This window comes from Symphodus melops (assembly GCF_947650265.1).
Source record: "Symphodus melops genome assembly, chromosome: 18".
Classification (NCBI taxonomy): Eukaryota; Metazoa; Chordata; class Actinopteri; order Labriformes; family Labridae; genus Symphodus; species Symphodus melops.
In genome coordinates, this window is record NC_136708.1 from 14,142,338 (window position 1) to 14,167,089 (window position 24,752).

A 24,752-nucleotide genomic window follows, 5' to 3' on the forward strand; every position below is an offset into this window, starting at 1 on the left:
TTTCGCCTTTTCATCACCTTCTGTTTCCTACACATTACCCAGAGCAACTGCACTCTCACTTAGCCAATATTGTATATTGTTACATCCATATCTCCACTCCCCTCCCCTCCATCTCTCTTTCCACATGGTAAAAGATAACTGTCATGTAAAACACGAGGGTCTTTACTGTCTGTTGAAAATGGATTTTCCTCTTGTAGACAGGAATATGATTTCTTTAAGCTTGGACAGATAAATTGGCTTAGAGTGACGGTTACAGCTAGATTGAGGAGAAATAAAAGGGGGAGAGGACTCAAATTGCCTCTTGGGCATGTGTGTGTATCAGTGTGTATCAATGTGTTTGTGTTTAGAGATTGAATGGATGCATCAGTGGTTTTAAATTGTGCTACAAGATTCCGGGCGTCCACAGAGAGTATGTGTGTATGTGTCCTTGTTCCACTTTTTTTCAGCCCTGACAGAGGAAAAGCTTTGTTTTTGTACGGCAACAAATGCAAAAAAGTGAGACTCCAAAAGGGAGATAGTTGTCAAGTACAGTGTACACAGTTTTATTTCATGTATGTGTCAAGGATATTAATCTTCAGCAACACAACAGAAACAACATCCCAATGGCAGGGGAGGCTAAACGCACTAATTCTGAGCGAAGCTTTGAAATGAAGACATTTGTCATTAACATGAAGGTTGAACGATAAGTGTTTTGTGAGAGTCTTTTTCTGCTGGCGTGGAGTCCTGCCTGGGAAAACACCCAGATCCATTTGGGTTCACTGGGCTCCGTGTTGGTCTGCATGGCATCAGAAAAGAAGCGAGCTGTGTGCAGAAAGTAATTGTCAACAGGCTGCCTCCCGTTAGACGGCCAAACAGGGCTCACCAGAGCTTACATCTGAGTTATATCACTTCTATTTTGTCCCCTAACAGCAACATTTATATGATTATTTTAACATCATGCAAGTGAAAATGACAGGCCAGCTTCATCTAAATAAACAATGATTAGATAGATTTTCTCAACATGTTGGGCCACGCTTGGCCCGATGTGATTGTCTGATGGCAATATGTTTTCAGTTTTTGTGGGCCCCGGTTATGACGCTAAGCGCTCCCTTTTTCATTCAGGCTCTCTACTGTTCACAGACCTCAATGTTTACTCTATACCTATACCTCTCTCTGACCCACTTCTCTCTCGCCTCTTTTCACTTTTTCTGCATTTTTCCCCTCAAATATTCCCCGTGCCTGTCTTTATTTTACAAGACCCTGTAGTTCAATTTTGCCTGGCAACAACATGTGGCAGGAATCTGTTCAGTTTGAGAGCATGCGTAACTGCCACTGTGAATCACTTTTATTGTTCCTCAACACTTGCTTCCCCTTTCTCTCTCGACTTAATTTCAACAGATGGGTAAAGCAGCAGACATTACCATAAATCTATTTTTTCAGAAAGAGTGAAGGACTTTGAGAGTTATCCGCCGCATATGTTTTATTTTCCAGTGTGTTTTGCAGGATTTCTGTGTTCGGTTTTGCTTTTTCTATTTTTATTTTGTGTGCTGACATGCACTGGTGTACACGGTAATGTTTGTGTGATGGAACAGATGGTGTTCAGACCTTTGTGTGCAATTGAGAAATCTCCTTATGTCTTTGCTGGCTTGACAAAGTGTAAACACACGATGCTACACTGAGAGAAAAATAACGATACATTGGAAAAAGCAGAATATGTGCACGCTGTGTTGTAGCTTTTCTCCTTCATGTTGTCTTCATTATGATGTCAGGGCAGGATAGTGTGACAATGAAGTGAAGTGTGCAATTGAAACTGAAAACATAAACTTGATTATTCTATTTACAATTCTCTGATTATATTGTTGCGTCCTTCTTAGTTGTATTTTTAGATATGCAATATTGTCAGTTTACCCCAGGGCAGACTTTAAAAGAAAAAAAAAAGATGGACCGGGGTTTTGAAAGAGACAATATATACTAGGTCAGTTGTGAAAGTGCTCCTGGCATAGTGTAATGTAAAGGAAAAAAGATTACAGACATAGGTACAGCTCATTGGCTTGTTTCTTAAATCACAAAGTAAAGAAAGTGGAAACTGTGTCAGGCTGTGCCCAAAGTTCCTGCATCCTTTATGATGTTTGCTGGGGATTAGCTGAAGCAGAGGTCTCCAGGATACAGAAATCAGGGGGAAGGTGTGTGTTCCCTCAACGGGAAAGAGCAAAGACAGGAGGAGGGAAAGCAAGAATCAGAGGATGAGAATAGGACAGAGAAGGGGAAGAGAAAAGAGAAGCACTGATGAAGGTGCTGCTCTCCTCTGCTGTAGAGGGAAATAAAAAAAAAAGGAAATCAGCTGTGTGTGTGTGTGTTTATGTGTAAATGAGAGAGAGAGAGTTGTGTTGTTTTGTTTGTGTGGACTTGTGTGTGTGCTTGTGGATTGGTGGTAGGGCGTTGCATCCATACATCTTCTTGACAAGCGGGTGGAGTTTGATGGGACATGCTCTGCATACTGCTCCATCTGGCTGCCGATTATTCTGTGTGTGTGTGTGTGTGTGTGTGTGTGTGTGTGTGTGTGTGTGTGGGTGTGTGTGTGTGTGTGTGTGTGCACGTTTTGGTGGAGAAGGATGATGGGAAGAGGAGAGAGGTTACCCCTCTTGCATACCGATGGATTTCTCCTGTTTCTCTCTGTACATCATCTGAATCTCAATCGTCCCACCTGTCCCGCAACACCAGTCTCCAACACCTCCGTCCATCCGTTCTCTTCATTTTTGCGTCTCTCTTTTGTCTCTCGCTCCCTCTATTCACATCTGTACTCTGCACAGAGCAATCAACACAAGCCACGTTTAAAGCATCGCTGTATCACTTCATCTATTCCATTACCTATCTGTCCCGCTCTCTTATTGTGTACTGTGTGTGTGTGTGTGTGTGTGTGTGTGTGTGTGTGTGTGTGTGTGTGTGTGTGTGTGTGTTTATATGTGTGTGTTTTTGTGGATAAAACACACCTGGAGGCACCATTTTGCACACAAATAGACACGTTACGGACATTAGCGCTCATTTCACAAACTTCCTGTGGATTCAATGCCTCACAGTTCTCTCTTCATATCACTCTGTGTGTGTGTGTGTGTGTGTGTGTGTGTGTGTGTGTGTGTGTGTGTGTGTGTGTGTGTGTGTGTGTGTGTGTGTGTGAGTTGAAGGCATTAGTCATGTATAGATTTGATGTCCGTGTGTGTACAGGGCATTAGCAGGCCAGTCTGTGTACATTTTTCCATTTAACTCCATAATGATGATATCTTATGTCTGATTAATACTATATTGTGCTTACGTGGGATTGTTTATGTCACAGCTGCCAACTCAGGAAAATTCACCCCAGCATGATTGAAATCCATTGTTGTTTTGAAGAATGGGATTTGCCTGTGTGAAGCAGTCTCGAGTGGCATATTACCGCCGCTGTTATCACATCATTTTCTGGGCCTCCAACTGTACGATTGCAGCAAACACACACACACACACACACACACACACACACACACACACTCAAAAGTGCCAATTCTGGCTTATGAAGTGTGTAATTGAGATGGTTTGACTCTATCTCCTGATGATAAATTTCGAAGTCATGCCTCTTTGAATAATCTAAAAAATCAAGGTTAGGCTGCGCTATCCCTGCTTTGCGCTGTGATTTGAATCTTAAATGACCTTTTTGAGCTTTTTGAAGGGATGATGAAATACAATGTTTTGATATTACATTGTATTACTGCCTTGAGTTGTGGGTTAGCAAAGTCGTCTCCGTAGCGCATTGAACTGTTTCTCAGGGACCGCGTTCCTTTTGGATATCTTTCACTGCAACAACCTTGTTTTAGGCGAGTGATGTAACTTGCATGTAACCTTAGAAAAAGGCGTGTATGAAAGTCAGCGGGGGGATAAAATCTCTTTTCTTTGAGCTCGGCTGAAAGAGGGTTACGAGAGAGAGAGAGAGGCAGAGAAAGACGAAGACAGACAGTCAGAAAGAAAGAAAGGGAGATTTTGCAAACATTGTGGATCCCGTAATCATAGACGATGCAAACGGGTGATGTAAGTGTGAAGACATCTTTGTGAGTGGCAGGTAGTCGTCCAAGGTTCTGCCTCATTTCTAGGAGCGCCCTTTGTGCCTGAGGGGTAGATTGTATAGAGATTAAAGAAGAAACAAACAAGAGAAATTCAGCTGCTGCAGGTAATATTAACAGGGAGCTTTTGACAGCATGTTTTGAGAGCAGTGATGGACTTTTGTGTATTCTCGTCTTTAATATGAGATGATAACGAGAAAAGTGCAATTACAGATTTGATGTTTAGATTGCGGGTTCTCAACCTGGTGCTCTGAAACCTTCCAGTGGGTCTGTTTTCTTGTGAAATACAGAGAAATAATACCCCTTCAGCCAACTTCAAACTCTTAGACTGAACATCTCTCTGACTGATGTACCCACGACGCAAAGATGTGCAATCTCTGACAATACAAGTAAACATAAGGCGCAAAAACTACAAATGTGTTGGCTGTGGTATCGGTGTAATTCTGAATTGATTGATTTATTTTATTTTATTTTTTTTTATTTTATATACTTTGTTATTCCCAGAGAGGGACATTCTGGTTGACGTAGACAAAGCAAATATAACCTTTCCTTCTGGGAGATCATAGTTCATAGGTAGTCAGATCAGTGTAATCACCGTCCATTTGCATCAATAAGGTTGGGCACCTCTGCTTGAACTGAAGGCTCGAGTGAATCAGCACACATTCGAAAGGCTCTTCTGTTCCTTTATGGCTTAATGCTGTTGAGTTGAATTGCTGCCTCTTCAACAGGCATCCTCATCCCCTGCCATCCATTAATTCCTTGACAACAGCAATTCTGAGAAGTTGTAAAGCGAGTTAGACAAAGTCAAAGCACTCATCGGACCCTTTCCATTAACGCTCCGCACATCAATACCTGTCCAGTGTTGGAATAACATCCATCCGCCAGCCGCAAATCGAGCTTTACGTACAGTATGCAACGAGCACGAGCTGACAGGTCTAATAAATGGACAATAGATGTGCATTAGGTTTTGCCATTAACTTTTAACAGACACATTAGACTGGAGGAGACTTTGTTTTCAAGGTTGTTTAAGGTTGCTTGTTCAGGTGGTGCTTTTTTAAACTGAATTATGCATGAGGTAGGGAGCGCTTGGTCACTGGTCAGCCTGCCTCTGCTGCTGTAATAAGATGAGGGATTGTCTGTTGTCTTCTCCATACATATGGAGCAAATATGTCTGTTTGCATTTTTTTCTATTTTAAAAAATGCAAACAGACATATTTGCTCATGAAAACAGATACATACATGTGTATGCCCTTAGTAGTATTGTGCTGCAGCTTTTTTTTTACAAATAAGATACTGACTAGCTGAACCCTTGTAGAGGGTGTGCTGCCATTGACTCAAGTGGCATAGTATTGAAGGGGATGGGTGCGGCCCTTGTTAGTTAGTTAGAATGAAGCCATCAATTTTATTCTGCTTATGCTTATGCTTTTTTATGCTTTGCAGTGCTCTCAATCAAATCAGAAACAGAGAGGATTCTGTTTGTAAATGAAAGTGTGTGTGTGTGTGTGAGAGAGAGAGAGAGAGAGAGAGAGAGAGAGAGAGAGAGAGAGAGTGTGTTTGTGTGTGTGTCTGGGTGCTTGTATTTGCTGTGTACATGGATTTCACACTTTATCCTTTATCTTCTTCCCCTGAGGGGCTGTGGAGTTTGAAATGCTTTCAGGGTATATGTTTCTCTCATCTCCCACGATGACTGCACCCCAATCCTCACACTGACCCAGGTGTTAATCCCCAATTACAAGCCTGTAACCAAACTCATCTTTTCAGGCTGCTGCAGGGCCTCCGGCACCATGCAAGGACTACAGATGGATCTTGAGTTCAAACATTTATGCTTTACCCCTTTTTTTCGAGAAATTCAAATTGAATTTCTCTTTTTTTTTTCTTCTTTTTTTTCATTTGCAGTTCACTGAGAAGTCACACTTGGATGAGTATGTCTTGACACATTACAGTCTAAAAGATCTATCTCAGAAAAAAAAAAAACATGGGCAACATCCAATTAATTTCATTTAAAAATCACAAAGTCATTTTGGAATTCACTGATGACCTCCAAGACCTTTTATTAATGGCTTTTCTTCAAAAACCAAACATTTGAGATTAATCACTATAATGATGCCAAACGATCAACACATTTCTGTGCCTGATAACTTGTATTATCGATAATTGTGGAAAATGGGGAAAAAGTAGCCATTTTTACCACATTCTTGACATTGCTATCTGCAGATGACCTGAAGTCAATATCTGACTCATCGTTGCATTGTTGTGATGTGAGTGAGTCATTGCAGATTTTGCAACTGAGTCGCAAAAAAGGACGTGGACACAACATTCAACAATAGACCACCATAACCGAGTCATAATGACTTCTTCATTATAAAAACAAACAGCGAGAACCGTTGCAAGCATGAGCTCAAAGACTCAGAGGAACAGTATGAGTAGAACCATGTGCGATATGGTAACTTCTCTCTATTTAACTTGGGTTCGTTAAACGTATAACATTCAGACTCTTGTGTTTGACTCAGCAATGATGAATTACCTTGGGCCCTGTCAGCCAGCCGTCTTCTGTAATGGCCATGTATTTTTATAGATCATATTTAGGCAGGCATGCAGGATATGATAGCTGGCAGCCAGAGGTAAGACTATATGTTTCCACTCGCTGCTCTGCTGTAGGCTGAGTTTATAAAATAAATAGTCCAGATATTTTTTTACTGTGGTGAAATAAGAGCAGTAAACCTTTCTGCTGTAAGCTAATCCAGGTTGATAGGCTGAAAAGAGTCTATGTACGTGTGTTTGACAGAGTATAGAGGAAGATATTGCAACACACTCAATAGATGCTTTAAGGTTTGGAAGGTCGTTCTGTTCTCTCCATCTTCTCTTTAAATTTGACTCTGCTTTCACCTCCATTCCTCTATTCTCTGCTTTCCTAATCACTTCTTGTTTTTCCACTGATCTCCTCTCTGTATCCGCTCATGCACCTCTGTTCAATTCATCCTTTTTTCTCTGCATTTGCTGAGTCAAAACTTTAAACTGATATTTAGTTTTATGGAGTTCAATAAAGCAACCCAAACCTTACATTCGTAGGGATTCAGACCACTCTGAACACATCCCAGTAATCCACGGCAAAATTAGACTGAAGATCTGTAGTGTTCTGGGATCTTGGTTTAGGATTGCATCTCTCTGTTGACTCAAAAACAGTGAGTCATAATTGTTTAGTTCCATATGAACTACTTGTTTCTTGTAATACTTTCTTATATGCCACCATTCCTAATAAAGCTTCTTACTAAAGCTTCAAGAGTCCAGTCTTTTAAAGTTCTGTTCATGATAGAGTTAACGTATGCCATCACAAAGTCTGTTTCTCAACATTGTTTTATTCATTTACATCACATTACCTCTTCTTGTGTTTCCAAGGGCTCAACGTACAGAATAAACAGCAGTGTCCTTAATGTTAATTCTGGAAATAGATGTATGAGGCCACTCTCCCTTTTTTATTTCAGAGACATCTCCATCCCTCACTCGCCTGCCTGCTAAAGCCGAGCTAGCGTGACTAAAATACTTAGTCACAGTGCACCTCAGCAGCAGCCAGCCACAGTGCTACTGAGGCTCGGGCCTATAGCTAACAGGCTTAGTACCTCCTGTCTCTCTCATATGAGAATTCCTCTTTCATGTCACCTAAACCCAAAACTGCAGATTCAAACTGTCGGCATGGCATCAATATAGCCTGTAGTGTAAACACTTGATTGCACAAACACTAAAAGAAAGTTTTAAATAACGGAAGTTCCATGCAAACATATGATTGCATTTTAGGTTGCAACATAAATACGTGTATCCTTTGGATCTTCGAAAAATGTGTAACAGAGACTACCTGTTTACTGTAACATTCAGTCTGACCGCCCCACCCAGATTCTAGGGCGTGTGTGTTGTTGCCATAGTTGCCGTATCAGTGCGGTTGTGCGTTTGAGTAAAAGCACGAGCCCCTTCCACGATAACAGCTTTACGTTCCAAATGTCAAAGATTGCACTTTTGTTTCTCCTGCAGCCCCTCCCTTCCCTCTCTTTTCTCCATCCTCATTTTCTCCTTCCTTTTCTTCTTACAATCTCTTCTTCACAACGTGTCTGGGATAGCCTCGTTACTGCTGTTATTGTGGGAAGCTGTGTATCTTATCCTGCACAATATGGGCTAAACCCTCGTGAGTGTGCGATACAGTCTTGTTGTTGTTCTCACACATTTGATAGGGTCACTTAACTGTTAAGCACAATGCCACTGAGTTAGGTGAAAACAGGCTTGTCCTCTGCAAAGATGTTTGGTTTTTGATGAGTGTTTTATATGCCACGTTTAAACCAAATCGTAGACGATAAGAATAAGGAGAAAATCTGTGAAAAAATGTGCTAGAAGTGATTAAGTTGAAGATTACCGTGCGGTATGCTAATATGTTTAGCTTTTGATTAACATTATCTGTGTCAAATATAGAGTACGTGTATATGTTCAGTATGTGTGAATTGAATCAGCATGTTGTTTGCATTCATGTTTATTTTTGGGTCGTGTCTGATTTGTTACTTAAGCATTGTAAGAAGGATTCACTTCTTTTCTGTATCTGTAATGCTTTTTTTCTGTCCTTCTTTTTTCCTTTTATCACAAGATAAATTCAATATCACTTTCAGCATTCAGAGTTCTTCAGATAACTGTTGATTTCTTTTTGATTTTCTACCTTGTGTCAACCAAACACGTGAATAGTATAACATGAAGAGGCACATGCATTAAGCTGAAGAGTATATATGCGTGCGTGCGTGTGCGTGTGTGTGTGTGTGTGTGTGTGTGTGTGTTTGATTAGTGCAGTTCGCAATGGAGAGAGCTTTTGCTCTATTGATAGAATAAGCAGTGGTAGCGGATTTACGCTCCTCTCTCGTGTGTCTGTGTGTCATCCTGAGCCTTTTGGCCTTTTGCTAAGACATGTAGACAGACATACAGGCACTTTGTTATCAGATTCAATCCTGTTACCATGCTGTGCAAATGATGATATAGATCCTTTATAAGCACACAGATGTGGGGTGTGAAGCCTTTAGCTGTTTTGTATTTCCTATCTGAAGCTATCAGCATGTAACAACAGCATGTTTCTTATTCTTATCTTTTGCTTCATCCTTTGTTTTCCTTCAGATCGCACTGGGAAGCTCTCCACCATGCCCGACTCACCTGCGGACGTCAAGACACAGTCCAGGTTGACCCCCCCTACCATGCCACCTCCACCCAGCACACAAGGAGCACCCCGTAACAGCTCCTACACCCCCACCACATGTGAGTTAAAACATGGTTATAGCTCAGCTCGAAAGGGGAATTTACTTGATCTGCCTGAAGTGTTTACTACACAGCAAATACATTTTGCTTGTCAAACTTTAAATTACACTTGATTACAAAATAACAGACTTGTACAGACTTGACACAAAAGTCAAGACAAAAATCAAGAAAGGCTGTAGCAGTTGTACTGTATAGACTAAATAAAGGATGTGATTTACTGTTTATGTGCTACATATTTATCAGCAACTAGTTTGCGAGGCTGTGTCCCAATCCAGAAAAATGATACATGATAAAATGAAGACATAGAACATTTTGTTTCGTCAGTAGCACACAGCCAAGGAAGCTTATCCAATTGCAGACCTTCTGCTCACCCCGGTCATTGCTACATGACCTTGTGTTCAATATTCCAGCTGTGGGGTAAACTTGTGTCTTTGGGTAAGCGAGAGCACTGGTGTTGGACACGTCCTTGATATCAGCAGAAACATTGATTTGATTCACTGATTCGTTGCATCACAATATCACTGTGTTGATGCAACAGATTGCGTAATAGACGAGCTAAGTGTAGTTTTATCCAATACCTCAAGAAAACAAACTCACAGCAACAATTCAAAATAGCTTGGATTTAAACGCTCTCAATCATTTAGAGACTTTCCGACAACATTGATTCTTCAACATCACAAGTGCTCCTTAACACGTTGTATTGAGCCTTTCCCATTCACAGGCATCCAAACACCTCACCCACCAAGTTCATTAATGTCCATGCTTGCAAAGAGTTGGAGCTTTGCCATGATGCCGCACATTGCCTGTGACAAGCAAATTACAGCCTAGCATTCACTTAGAAGTGCATACTTATCACTTGCATGAAGAGCCCTAGAATCAAATACTTCAAGTCTGCACTCTGCATTAAAAGAGCCGGTTCTTTGCCATAGAGGCATTATTTTATTCTCTTTCAATCACTTCTGTTTTTCTTCTTATCTGTTGTTTACTTTCTCCCTCTCTTTTAATCTTGATTTCTGTTCTAAAAGCTCACACTCCACAATTAACATTTGGGCTTCTGTGCGATGAGGGAGGACAGGCCCCGACTCTCTCATTACACATGCCGAAGGTTTTAACAAAGCAGCATGCTTTGATTTCCACCCGACGTAATTGTTAGCAGATGCAGTTTGAGTATCTCGTCTCTCTCCTCTCTTTACAGCGGCGGTTTTGGACGACGGCCAGAGAGGGAGTGAGTGGATCACTAGTCAAAACCTAATCTCATTAGAGGGAAAGCTTTATGCTGCCGTGTATCTCTTTGTACACAAACTACCCCCAACACACATAAACATGAACTGCTCCCGTGCTGGGGAGCAACGGGGGGTCGCACTGCCCCTGCTTGTTTAGACTACACGGAAGAAGGGAGAGGGAGAAGGAGGCGCAGGGAGACAGCATGTATCAGAAATATGTTTTTAATGAGAGGATCAAACATGCCGCCGTTAGAAACAAATGTTGTGGACCGTGAATGTTTTCTGGGCGATGTTTGTCATTTAACATCAGAGGTTCAGTTCCAATAAGGCAATTTGAAATTAGCTCCTTGCTCATATGAAGGGAGAAGCTTTCATTGAAGAAACCCCTCATCCCAATTGTGCCCTTACGCACTTATAGGTTACACAACCCACAATCCTTAGTTGCCATCACAACTTTAACAGCATTTCCAAGTTATACACTGTAAATTAAACAGATTACAGATTTTGATAAACAAGTGTGTTTCGGGAAAGATCTATTTCCAAAAAGGAGGCCATTAAATGTTGTTTTTTTATGTTAAATTCTCCACATTGTGTCCTTGTTTTAATTCAGTAACCAACGGCAGTAGCCACTCTCCTACATCACTCAACGGTGCTCCATCCCCACCGAACGGCTACAGCAACGGTCCGAGCTCCTCCTCGTCCTCCTCGCTGGCCAATCAGCAGCTTCCCCCAGCCTGTGGCGCACGGCAGCTCAGCAAGCTGAAGCGCTTCCTCACGACTCTGCAACAGTTTGGAAACGACATCTCACCAGAAATTGGCGAGCGGGTCCGCACATTAGTGCTGGGGCTAGTGGTGAGTAGTTAACTGTCTGTAAGCTGAAGTTCAGAGGGCTCAGAGGGAAAGACGACAGCCACCCTTGTTTGAGCAGGAGTAACTCTCCAAACCCATAAGTGGCCGACGGTATAAGAGATTTATTCAGGGCTTTGTCTAACTGTACTTAGCTGTTTAAAAGATAAATACTTATAATATTTTGAAATCATTCACCCTGATTTAAAAAAAAAACAGGGGAATTTCTCTTTAGGCTTTATCATTTACTCATGCCAGAAACCTCACCCATCTGGTCCCTCAAGCATGATTAGAAAATAAACACTTGTGCAGATCAGTGCATCTATGATTGACATCCTTCAGTACTGTACCGCCATTTACTCAACACAACAGAATGACAGAACAAAGACAGAGTATTATTTTCTGAGACAAAGCATAACATCACACCTGGAGACATACAGCATTATGCACCTGTAGCCTTTTGGATTTAATTTCCTCATATTTATTCAAATTAAAATGTAACACCCAGTAAAACTAAAAGCCAGTAGCAGAGGGTAATAACGATAAAACCTGTTTCTTTTATATCAAGCTGTAAAAAACTCGCAAGTCTTAAAACCTGACTCAGTCAGTTGCAAAATTGAAATTTTAAAAATAGTGATTGCAGGTTTAACTAGTGAGATGAAAGCACTCCTGTTATCACTTTGGAGCTTTGGATTCTTGGTGCATTCAAAAGCTAAAACTGATTTTTTCAAATTAACTTAGAGTGCAGGGCATATGCAAGAAATTATACAATTTAAACTATGCCTTTTCTTCTTTAGAGATGCTCACAAGCATCAAAATACATGAATCTAACAGAGACTTGATGAGACGTGTTCTTCCAGCTTAGCAGACATAGTTTTATGAAAGCTATATAAGGAAAAAACATTCAGATCTACAGATGTATCACTCGTCTGTGTACTTCAAAAAAATGTGAGTGTAACGAGCGGGGAATACAGAAATAGTGATTGAATGTTGTGTGGAAAAGGAGGAGGCGGAGGAGATGGAGGGAGGAATTTTTTTAATTAGCCTCACAGAGCATAGCCTCCTTTTGGCTTCACTGTGTTTATTTTTCTCACCGTCTGCATCCGCACATGCCTCTCCTGTGTCATTTTGGCTTGCGTGCCTCTCTCTCTCTCTCTCTTTCTCCTCTTCTGCCTCTCTAGTTCAGTGTCTCTCTTCCTCTTCCCCTTTTTTTTTTTAAAGAGTGACACCGTTAATTAGCTGGTTGTGTGGTGTGGAAAGGGAACGAGGGAGACTCAGGAGGTTTCACTAGCTGTCAAGAACAGCCCCTACGCAATCTGGGCGAACAGATGTAAGGCTGAATGTAACAAAATTCAGGTCTGGGAAATAACGCAGACAGTGTGGGGAGGGAGGGAAAAAAAATCTGCTACCTTTTTTTTAATGTTCTCTGTCTTGCTAGTTTTTTTGTCTTTTTGTTTGTATTTCTGCTTGTTGTTGAGCAGATTCATCTCCCTTGTGCACTCTCACCTCGTATTCTCTCACTCTGTCTTAGTCCTCTGCTTTCTTTGGAGAACTAGAAGTTGAAAATTAAAAACAGTGTCACCTCTGTCTTGTCAGACGTTAATGTGAGCTACAGGCGAGCAAAGGCGGAGATACAAAAACGACAAAATGTTTAGAGGTGCAGGGTTGATGAACTGAAAAGCGTAACCTAGTTTAAACCCCCTGCTGCTCCACAGCTCGGCACATGATAAAAAAAATCCAGCTGCTTTGAGTGAACAAAAATATGAGTAGTATGAGTGGGATCATCAGAATGAATGTCCAACAGATGGAAACAAAGAAGAAATCATTAAGTGCTGAATATGTTGAGCTGTAAAAATATTCATTATTTCAATAGACAACGGTTATGAATTAAAAAATGTTTTTAAGTTGTATAATGTGTCATCTCTTTTGGGCTGAAGTTAAAAAAGGCAGATTTTAGCTGACACAGGAATAGGCAGAAAAAACAAGAATTCAAACTATTAAGCTTCATTGTTTAGATAAATATGCACAAAGCCATTTTTCATTTTAGCTTCAACATAGCTACAAGTCCACCACCTCCCAGGTTCATGTTCCAAACAGAGCTAAAACACTGGTGAAAGAAAGAAAAAGAAAGCCCTTTTCTCCCTCCTGCTGCATATTTTTTTGATGATGTGATTCCTGCGTGTGTATTTGTTTTGTTAATTGACGGAGATGTGTGTCTTTGTTTTCTGTGGCTCTTTGCGCCGTGGCTCGTCCCATATGCTTCCTATTAACAAAACCCAAAACATTCACTGCAGGCAGGGATCTAGCTTAGCTTCCACTAAGTAATATTATCACTTAATGCCTTCCACATGGACCCATGTGTTTTCTCTTCATCTCCCTCTCTCTTCCAGAATTCCACGCTAACCATCGAAGAATTTCACTCCAAGCTCCAAGAAGCCACCAACTTCCCCCTGCGACCATTCGTCATCCCTTTTCTAAAGGTAGATGTTTAAATCTGCAATCACTACTGAAGGTTCGCCTGCCTGATCGAGCAAATCTGGAAGACATTTAGCTAGCCCAGATCCAGATGTGCATACTTAAGTTCACGATATGTATGCCTTTTTCTCTCTATTTTTGGACTCACTTCCCTTTGCATTTTTATGTATCTCTCTCTCTCTCTCTCTCTCTCTCTCTCTTTGTTTCCCTCACTCCCTCCTTTCTTCCTATCAAATCTATTCATAAACAGTCACATGAAACTGTCTTCTACTCTCACATCATCTCTTTCTGTGTCTCACAGCCTATTACACCAAAATTGCACAATTTGAGGATTTAAAATAATTTTTTTGAACTAAGTTTTTTTGTTGTTGTTTATTCTAAATGTTGCTTAAGGTGCACATTTAACGGAAAGAGTTGTACAAGACAGCCCGACTGAGTGTGGATTTGGTTCAAGACTACGTCCCCCCTTGTCTTTCACTTACACTTTGTTGTTTTGTTATCGATTCTTCATTCGACTTTCTCAGTTAATGTTTCCCATTGAAGGCCATTAAGGTATGCTAACACAGGATGGAGCACTCTTTTAGACATCTAGCCATGCTGCTCCTTCAGCCAATTTGTTGCCTTGTTGTCCCTCGTATTCTGGTTGTTTGTTCTTGAAAGGAGCATAACCTGCGTGTCTAGTGGGTAGAGCCGTTTGGAGGTCTGCTGCTTTGTTTTGTTTTGGGATCCAAAGATGAAAAATGGGACTTGGTTGTGTATCGAGGGATGTTTTAGATCATGTTATTGGGTCTTTGTGAAACTGAGATCAATATCAGTGTGGATGATGAGCAGAGACTGGCCAAAAATGTAACTCGGAGCTCATTTGTTTTCATTACACACTTCTGATTTTGTTCCTTTTGTTCCAGTTTTTCTTCAATCCTCACCTTTATTTCAATTCCTTTCTTTTCCTCTTCATCATGCAACTTCCTCTCTCCATCCTCTGCTCTATCTGTTTGTGTCTGAGTGTCAGGCATGAGGTTTAAGGAAAAACAATGGTAGATTCTGGCAGAATACAATGTCATCTCCTTTACACTCTCTGCAGTGTGTGCATTTGCCGATTCGTGCATGTGAGAATGCACATTAAAAAGGCCTACATTATTGTGGGCAGCATAAATTGGTCCAAATGGAATTACTGCTAACGAAACCAACAAGGGGCTTTGTGTCCTCCCTGTCTCCTTCTATACATCACTCTCTTATCTTAACTTTACTTCATCTTTGATTCCCTTTCTCATTTCTTCTCCCTCCACATTTTTCTCCCTTTATCCCTTCCCTGTCTCTGTTTACTGCTCCCCATCTCTCCATCCTCCCTTTCCTCCTCCTTCCCTTCTTGTCTCCTCGCCAGATGGTCGGTGTATCACTGGGATGGCTGCGGAATCAAAGATGCATCTCTTTTTTTTTCTCTCCCCTCAATCGCTCCTTCGCTCTCTCTCTCTCTCTCTCTCTCTCTTTTTCCCCAGTCTAATTTTAGTGTCTTCCCTCTGCGGGGCCTTTAATGCCAGTGAACATATGGTAGCAGCGAGCAGTTGGAGGTGTAGGGAAGCTTTTATAGGTGCATCGAAGCACAGCTGCAACAATGCGCGTCAGGGCTTGGAGTTTTTCATTACGCTAATGTTAGACCGAGGCGACCCCTCTGATTTCCCCCCATCCACTCCTAGCCAAAGCCACTCAACTCCTTTCCCCTTCTCTTAATACTTAACCACAAATTGGTCGAGACTCTTTACTGGAAGGAGGCAATCATAAACCACACAGCGCCGGTGACGTTATGTGTTGGCGGGACGCCTGCCACACGAGACACAGGGCTTAAAAAAAGTGACAATGTTTCTCTGTTTAAAGGCTGAAGTTTGCATTCGTCTTAGCTACCAAGTGTTTTTTTTCTTGCGTCGAGCTGAAATGACGGAAAATCTGTGAGGAACTCACACATTTAATTCAAGAGAGACATACAGAACGGTGAAAGGAAATATTTATATAGATGTTGAAGTCCCCAATTTCTCCTCCAACTGCAAATTACACAGAAAAGTTAAGTTGATAAAGTGCAGTGTACCCTGAATGTGGCATTTTCTGAATTGTGTTTTGGCACCGTTTGACAAAATGTCAGATCCAGTTTTTTCTCAATAAATCATCCTGGGCAGAGTGTTGCTGCGGCTGCTGAGCACTACGTACATTTTCTTCTGTCTTATGCAAGTGCACTTATTGGTTACCTTTACTGCACAGAAGCAAAAGAGAAATGATTATGAGAAATGGCCCAGACCCTTCAGTGGTCTCAGATTCTAGACTCAGTCTTTTTGTTCATGCATCGCCCATCTCACGCATCAGGATGACCTCCAATTAATGAGAGATGAGTTCAGCAGGGTCAAGGCAATCTATATTATACTCTTTTTTTCAGGGGGTAATTACGATCGTAAAACATTAACGGACCATTAACTCGGGCAGGTGAAGCGAAGAGTGGCGCTTGGCATTTCTCTTATTACAGCCAATTACTGAAGAAGGATTTGTGTGATTATAAAGCATAGATAGCCTATAACCAAACTAATCTGGGATTTCTTTGGCAAGTGTTATATCTGTATGCCTTTGACAAGGATGAGATGGATGAAAAAAATGGAGGACATTCTCTGAAACGTCATAAATCCACAAAAATAAATGAAAGAAAAAAACAAAAGCAGAGACTTAGGAAGATTATGTTTCAGAGGACAAAACTCAACAGATTAACAGACTGAAAACTTACAAAGATGGCTCCTCCAATGGCTTCTGTGATGTATCTCGCCAAAGTAGCCCCCACTTTCAGTCTGAACAGACCTGACGCAACACTTTCATCTTCTTGCTCTAAAACGCACCCCATCAGATGTCTTTGAAGTCAACGTGCACATACCTGCACGACCCTGTCGCTCCGCACAAGAAAGCAGAACCCTTGTTATGCTGTTCTTTAGAGAAACTTCTGAGGTGTTAATGCACTCTGGGTCACAGAAAGTGGCGGTGGTTCAGCCGTAATGAGCAAACTGGGGTTAAATAACATGGACAAAATGGATCTCTTGATAGCTTAAACAGGTGTTTTTGAAAATAGATTTGTTTGTGATGTACTTCAGAGCTTTTACATGCGAAGATGAAAGAAATGCATCAATCAATTCATCTGTTGTTGTAAAAATCCTCAAAAAGTAACATTTTGGCACAAATAAACAGACATGGAAAAGACATAAAGGACTTTTATATTCTAACAGAATGTTTTCTCTTTTATCAACATAAATGGACTAGATTGCAACTAAAGCAATGCAGGCTTAGTTGTATTTGCATTTTACTCTTTAAAAGAAATCTCAAGTTTGATTTTTGGGGCCTTAGAATTTTTTTAACAGCTCTGCTTTCAGACTGTACATCTATCTACTGTATCTATCTATCTATCTATAAATCTATCTATCTATCTATCTATCTATATATATATATATATATATATATATATATATATATATATATATATATATATATATATATATGTATACCTATATACTCTGTGATAAAGTTGAAAGAAAAACAAACAGTTGTTACATTTCTTCCGGTTATTGAAAAAGCTGTTTTTTTCTTCCCGCAGGCCAACTTGCCGCTCCTTCAGAGGGAGCTGCTGCATTGTGCCCGGCTGGCCAAGCAGAACCCTGCTCAGTACCTGGCTCAGCACGAGCAGCTGCTCCTGGACACCAGCACCACCTCCCCCGTGGACTCCTCTGAACTCCTGCTGGACGTCAATGAAAACGGCAAGAGAAGGACACCAGACAGGTGAGTGAATCAGAAACTGATTTTTTTCTCAACGCCACAGTGCTTCTTGTGTAATCTTGCCAGATCCGAGTATTAAAGCGTTTTCATCGTCTATTGTTTGATCTTATGCATAAATCCCTGTGAGTCTGCCTGCATCCGCGTGTAGACACACAACCCTCTACAGACACAAGCTGAGCCAATGCAAGGCAATTGTGATGTGTTAATGTATGTATGGGAAGTGTCTGTCAGAGTGCCACAGGGCCTCATGATGTGCTCTGTTGGACATCTCAGCTCCTGGCTTCTGCTCCTAATGGGCCAGAACTGAGGAGAGGGAGAGATGTGTGGACATAAGCTTACACACAGTCACACACATACAGGAAGACAGCTGTGCCTGATGAAAAGTGTGAATGTATCACTAAACGTGGATGGATGTGTTCTGTTTCGATTACAAAGTTAGAATACTTAATTTCTCCTCCTGCATCATTTTAACCTCAGTCTTTCAAGTCACGACACCTATTTGTTGTCACAGAGTTTGGTAATGATTAACTGATTAACATCCTTCTTTTCCTTGCCAAAAGAGCAGGAACAAAAACAAACACAGACTATTGCTGGTTTTCTCTTGCTCCATATGTGAAAACTGGAAAAATATATAAATATCTGAATATACTTAGAAAAGGATTTAACTAAGACCTTTGACAGAACCTTGTCAACATTTCTTTATACATTATTAGTTCCCAGTTTGGGCCTCTGCTTCCAGTACAATACTGTATGTGCATGTTTTGGGGTTTTTTTTAAGTAAAGAGTTTCCCCAAGGGGTCTACATCTTTTTAATACAGACAGGGGAGAGGAAAATGTACTTTTCATATTTGCTGAGGGACAAAAATGCCAAACGTAATATTAATAATTCTCACCTTTCTCTTCCCCCCAACAGTCAGATAGGCTGACTTTTTCTGTAATACCTGCATATTTGCAGGCTGTCTGGTCCACAGGGGAGTGAGCTGGGGAAAAGGTGTGCGTGTCAATGTGTGAGAGAAAGAGAATATATATGGAGAGAGAGAGAGAGAGAGAGAGAGAGAGAGAGAGAGAGAGAGAGAGAGAGAGAGAGAGAGAGAGAGAGAGAGAGAGAGAGAGAGAGAGAGAGAGAGAGAGAGAGAGAGAGAGAGAGAGAGAGAGAGAGCAGTAAGTAGGCATCTGTATTCAGTGGAAAGAAAGGTGGTGTTTGTGTGAAAATGTGGGTATGGTTCATATATGCACCTCTGTGTGTGTGTGTGTGTGTGTGTGTGTGTGTGTGTGTGTGTGTGTGTGTGTGTGTGTGTGTGTGTGTGTGCCTAGGGAGATGGGCTGATAACACTTACAGATGAGGCTCCAGTACCAATACGGCTGGCTAAGCACCTCTGGATTTTGCTTACCTCTGCTCTGTAGTTCGCTTATTGGAGCCTTGTTGGAATATTGGAATTTCAATGGGAATCCTTAATTACAGACAACACAGCACCATCAATTCATTCTGATTAGAACCACAGTTTGTCGGAAACAGACCAGGAATATAACAGTGCAAAAACAAAGGCCAATCTGTGATCTGAAAATAAAGGCCCAACATTCAAATATAAGCTGGGAGTGCAAAGCTAGTATTACTGGCAAACTAGCTGCTTGAAACCTTAATTTCAATATAATTTCTGCCCATACAATACATGATAATTAAATGACATTAAACTCCCCTGATGTGGGTTTTAATTTTGAAGTTAAAAGTGTTCTCCCTCACAGAATGATTAATTAGTTTACATATTAAGCAAACATCTTGCAGGTTGTTTTTTTTCACAATAAAAGTCTTGCAAGAAAGAGTACCAAGATGACCCCAGCAACACAACAAAAAGTGAAAAAGAGACATTGAGGATTTTTTTTTAACAGCAAAGGGACTTTTAGTTATATACATTTGTACAGTACAGTTTCTCAATACAGTGCTTTTATAGTGAGATATGTTTTTAAAAAAAGTCATTTCACAATAAAATCTTTTCTTTAGATTTTAGTCTCAAAGGAAGGTTTGTATTTCTTAGGCTGAGATAATAAAACCATTCTAACACCAATATTAACATACAAATCACTAAACAGGTGACTGTGAATGTGTGTAAATGCCTGTAGATACAAACAGTGTTGCAGCAGAAAGGCAGGAGAGAGTGTGGTTGGGTGTGGGGGAGAAAAGAATGGATGGATGAGTCGAGGGAGGCAGAGAGAGACGGACGTATGGAGGGAAAGAGCATATGGAGAGCTGTGGATGAGCATTAGGAGCCCATAAAAACAGCTCATTAAGAAGTTCAATCTGTTCATCTGAGAGAAAGAGAGAGAGGGAAGAGAGTTGGGGGTTGGCAAGATTTAACTGTGAACACACACATACAAGTGCAAGCATATGCACGCACAAACACACCTGGCCACATTCATCTTTGAAAGCAGGTTAAGAAAAATCCACCAGATCCCCTGAAAGCTAAATGATTGTGTTTGTATGATTGTCTGTTATTTGTGAATGGGTTTGGGCTTTAGTTAGTTAGTTTAGTTTAGTGAATGTGTGTGTTTCTTTAGCGGGTCAACTAGAGCCCTTAACAGCTGCACAAAGGAGTGGAACAGTTGTCACAATGATAGGTTTCAAGTTTGACTTTATATATATACGAACTGCAAACAAATGTGATATCAGGCACTTTCACTGAATAAATGTGGTAGAACTACCACACTGAATTCTAACAGTATATGTGTTCTTATGTGCCAGGATTTTATCATGCTAAGGGTCTGATTAAGTTCATTACTAACATAAAAAATTACAGTCATTTTTGGTCTAATATCCAATCTTGTTTACCTTGGCAGGATTGGTTGAAGCAATCTAAGCTAGTCCATTTAAAACAAAGTAAATGCCTCAACCCATGTAAAAGAATTGTTCTAGAAGCAGTGACAATGAATGCCTTTCTTCTCCTAGAACCAAAGAGAATGGCTTTGAGCGAGATGTTTCCCTGCACCCAGATGTTCACCCCAACAAGCGGCCCTGCACTATAAGCCCTGCTCAGCGCTTCAGCCCCTCCAATGGGCTCTCTTACCAACCTAATGGCCTGCCCCATCCAGGCCCGCTCCCACCTCAGCACTACAGGCTGGACGACATGGCCATCGCCCATCACTACCGAGACAACTACAGACACCCTGCTTCCAACCATCGGGAAATCCGGGATAGAGCCAGACCTGTTGGTAAGGACAGGGGAGCACAATGGAGGGTGTGTGTGTGTGTGCGCGCGCACGTGCGTGCCCTTGCATGTTTGTGTCCATACATTTGGATTATTGGACACAAACCAATCCCCCTACATGGCATCCTGACAAAGCTTTTACGAACCAAAGAGAACCAAAAGAAACATAAAGAGGATTTTAAATACAAACGCAAACAGTTTCACCGGTTGCTACAAATTTACATCATTTCTCAGACTTCTGAGTTCTCTGCATACCCACTGAGATCCAGAGCTTTCATTAAAATGAAAGGTCAGTGTCCATCCTTGTGCTAACAGGTAAATCAAACAAAGCTGATGAGTGAACAAAATGGTACATTTATAATCAGCGTCACTGTATTTTATTGTAGAGACATTTTTCTGCCCAGACGGGGCTTTGATGAAGCTATAATGATGACTTTTTTTAGGATCTAAAAATAGGAGAGACATTTACCATGTCTCAGCTTTGATTGATATTTATTGGATTAGTAGCTCTGTGATTTTTTTTCGTTCTTGCCCGAGGGTGGAAGAGAGAGATGGAGACAGTTAAGAAAAAGGGGGCGCAAGGGAAGAGGATAAATGAATGGATGGTGGAAGCGTTTTAACCAGTGCAGAAAAAATAGCGATCTAAGGGAGAAAAATAAATGATGGACTACATAATCCAAAAGTTTGACATTAACTTGCCTTTTATTTGTCTTTCTATCTGTCCGTCTTCCTTTCTATCTTACAGGAATGCATGCAGGGACCAGGCAGGAGGAAGTGATTGACCACAGGCTGACAGACAGGGAGTGGGCGGAGGAGTGGAAGCACCTTGACCATGTAAGAAAAGTAATAACATTTTTTTATTACTCTACCCTATAGTTCTGCCTATGTAAGTAGTAAAAGAGATCATAAGTGTTCATTTGAGCCATGATAAACAAAACAAATATTTAATCATTAGAAGAATTTCTTACCAGCAGTTTACAAAATGTTTACGATATCAATTTGCATGTAAATATACATTGTGAATGCTGATTATTGTTTTTGTTTTCACCATTATTGTTAATCCAGTTAGCTTGATGCAATATTCAAATTGTTTGAAAATTGAGACAGATTTTCAAAAATGTATTTCTGTTAAAAGGTCCCATATTCTTTTTTTTCTGGTTTTATATGCTCTTTAATGTGTTTTCCTGCGGAAACACATCTTCTCCTACCTTGTCCTGTTAGCAGTAGCAATAGCTGCATGAAACACTCGGTCCCTAGCCCTCATCAGTGATAATGTGTGACATCTCAAGACAAAGACATCACTGATCCAAGCCCATTGGCTCGTTGTAGTAAGCACAAGCTCCCCTCTGACTGAGCGTAGCATTCCCAATATGGTAAAAAAAAAAAGGGTGAGAAACACCTGAGAACAAAGCCAAATGACCAGTTACGAGTAAGCAAATCGACCGACCGACCAATCAGATCAGATTTGGCACACGGGACCCTTTTTTTATTTTATTTTTCTCTTCGTGGAGGAGTCTGAGTGTTAGAAATAGACAGATGAGAGAGCCTGCATGGGGTGGCAGTACATGAAAACAGACACTTTTTCTAACATTAGCGATTGTGAACGTACTTTAGTAGACACATAAATTACATATATGAACCCCTAAAAGGGCAAAATATGGGACCTTTAACATTGCTTTTGGAATGCAGTTAAAGTTCAACCAATCCTGAACATAATTTGAAGACTTGAGTGATGTAGTAAGATTGTCTCCAAATTAGACACCAACTGGTTAACTACTCAATTTTATAATATATTTTTATAATATAGATGTAAAAATATACTACTACTACTACTATACTACTATAATATAACCCCGTAAAATAAAATGACAAATGTCAGTTTAAACTTAGATCCATCCCTCCAGGTATGCAATTTAAAAAATAAATGAATCAGATTATCTGTGCCTATGTGTAAACTCAGCGCTTTTGCCCCTCCATTTCACCCCCAGCTTCTGAATTGCATCATGGATATGGTGGAGAAAACAAGGCGTTCACTGACCGTACTGCGGCGGTGCCAGGAGGCTGACCGCGAGGAGCTCAACTACTGGATCCGACGATACAGCGATGCTGAAGAACTGAAGAAAGGAGCCGCGAGTGGGCAGTCAAGGCAACAGAGCCCAGCAGCACTTGAAAATGCAACTCCAGGTGGTGGATCACACACTCTCTGAACAATTTTACCTTTCATTGTTTGGAATGTAACAGGACAGAGTAAAACAACTTTTAAATGTTTGTCTGATAAAGCCCTGCTCGAGAGCAGTGGTTCTCACCTGTTGGGTCAGGACCTAAAAGTGGGCCATTATGCTTTTTTCCATGGGTAGCAAACGTGTGTCTGAAAATATTGTCAAAAAGTTTATGAATCCTTTTGTCCTGACTTTCTTTGTCACGTTTGTATCCTCTGAGCCCCAAACTGCATAATTTTTACATTCAAAATAATCTAAAAAGAGGAAAATATCAGAAATCTGGGTTGAGATTTCTCATGAAATGTGGGTGAATTCTGAGGCTATACAGTTGAGAATCACCGGTCTCCTTTTTCAGCAATCTTCTGTCCAGAAAACCGATGATAAACTTGGAGTTCCCCAGGGTGTGATATTAGGTCCTCTACTGATCTATTGTTTTTTTTGCCTCATCATGAGAAAACGTTTGATTACATTTTTTTTTTACATTTTGAGATCTTTACATTTAATAGTGTTTATGTTACACTTTGATTTACTTCTTATTAACATGGCTGTGCCTTTGTGTCTTATCAGAAATTCACAGGGAGCTGTTGCACCGGCCTGTGTCTGGCTACGTTCCTGTCCCTGAAGAGATTTGGAAGAAAGCTGGTGAGCCTGTCACACACACACACTTTTTCTTCACGTCTCTTTTGTTTCTAAGACAGTTTCCTTTTTTCGAGATAAAGCCTATCTTTTTCATCAATTCTAACTCAAGGTTAGAATTGAATGAGAAGCATTCCATTAAACCGCATTCTTCCCTCTCACCCCTATGTAGTCTGCTGTTGGCAACTCTTCTGGTTAGCTTGAGTTAATATATTAGGCTACTTTTGGAAACAATTTTAATATTCAATACAGAAGGAGATTTGAATTTCACAACCACACCATGCACACTCCAAATATGATGTCAGGTCGTAAAACAGTATTATTGCACCAGACAAAAAACTGACATAAATGACTTTTACAGCTGCTCCAGTGGTTTTGTTGTTAAAACTACTGTAGTGAGACTCTTCTTGCTTTTTGGCACTTTTGTAATTATCCTAGTAACAGGCATTGCAGCTATTCCATTTAACAACATTTTGTTAAATTTAGTTGTTGTTCATTTGGAGAGCAACATTTGCAGAGCCAGTTAGGATCAAATGTTGAAACTAATCTGTTGCTTTAATAGCTTTAATTAGTTCCTACATTTTTTTTGGTGTACACAAAACGAATTCTTCAAAGTCCTGTACACAGCTGCATTCACCATTATCCTTCTCTTGAAAAACCGAAACAATTTTCCACTGAGGGTATGCAATGCTTGCAGTATCCACTTTGTATTCAACGTCAGTGATACAGTATATCTGCTTTTTTAAACTCCTACAAGAAAAGAAATTGTCCCCTTGCTTGACCAAGCATGATGTGTGAGATACTCAGAAGAAGTGATATGCATTTAAATTGAATTGAGTATCACCACCGGGGACTGCTTGCTCTCCAGTTCTCTCCTCCCTTGCCAGCTTTGATCGATCTTCCATCTAAGGCATTTGGTGTGTAATCACAATTCCATGCACAAGGCGTGCATCACATAGCATCAACACCATTTCCATGACTTCAGGCAGCACAGTGGGTTACAGACAAATCCCC

The 24,752-nt window shown here is 40.7% G+C and overlaps 1 protein-coding gene across 4 annotated transcripts in view; it reads left to right on the forward strand.

Moving 5' to 3' along the window:
- The window catches only part of runx1t1 (RUNX1 partner transcriptional co-repressor 1), a 54,573-nt gene that overhangs the window by 24,780 nt on the left and 5,041 nt on the right, over window positions 1-24,752 (forward strand). For 2 of the 4 annotated variants that reach the window (XM_079368599.1, XM_079368601.1), the window contains exons 2-9: window positions 9,207-9,344; window positions 11,178-11,419; window positions 13,804-13,893; window positions 17,505-17,686; window positions 20,625-20,887; window positions 21,629-21,717; window positions 22,872-23,067; window positions 23,670-23,744. In XM_079368599.1, the coding sequence (XP_079224725.1) occupies window positions 9,207-9,344; window positions 11,178-11,419; window positions 13,804-13,893; window positions 17,505-17,686; window positions 20,625-20,887; window positions 21,629-21,717; window positions 22,872-23,067; window positions 23,670-23,744 (1,275 nt within the window). Of the gene's footprint in view, window positions 1-9,206; window positions 9,345-11,177; window positions 11,420-13,803; window positions 13,894-17,504; window positions 17,687-20,624; window positions 20,888-21,628; window positions 21,727-22,871; window positions 23,068-23,669; window positions 23,745-24,752 lie in introns of all 4 variants that reach the window. The other 2 variants (XM_079368598.1, XM_079368600.1) reach the window with 1 other exon arrangement.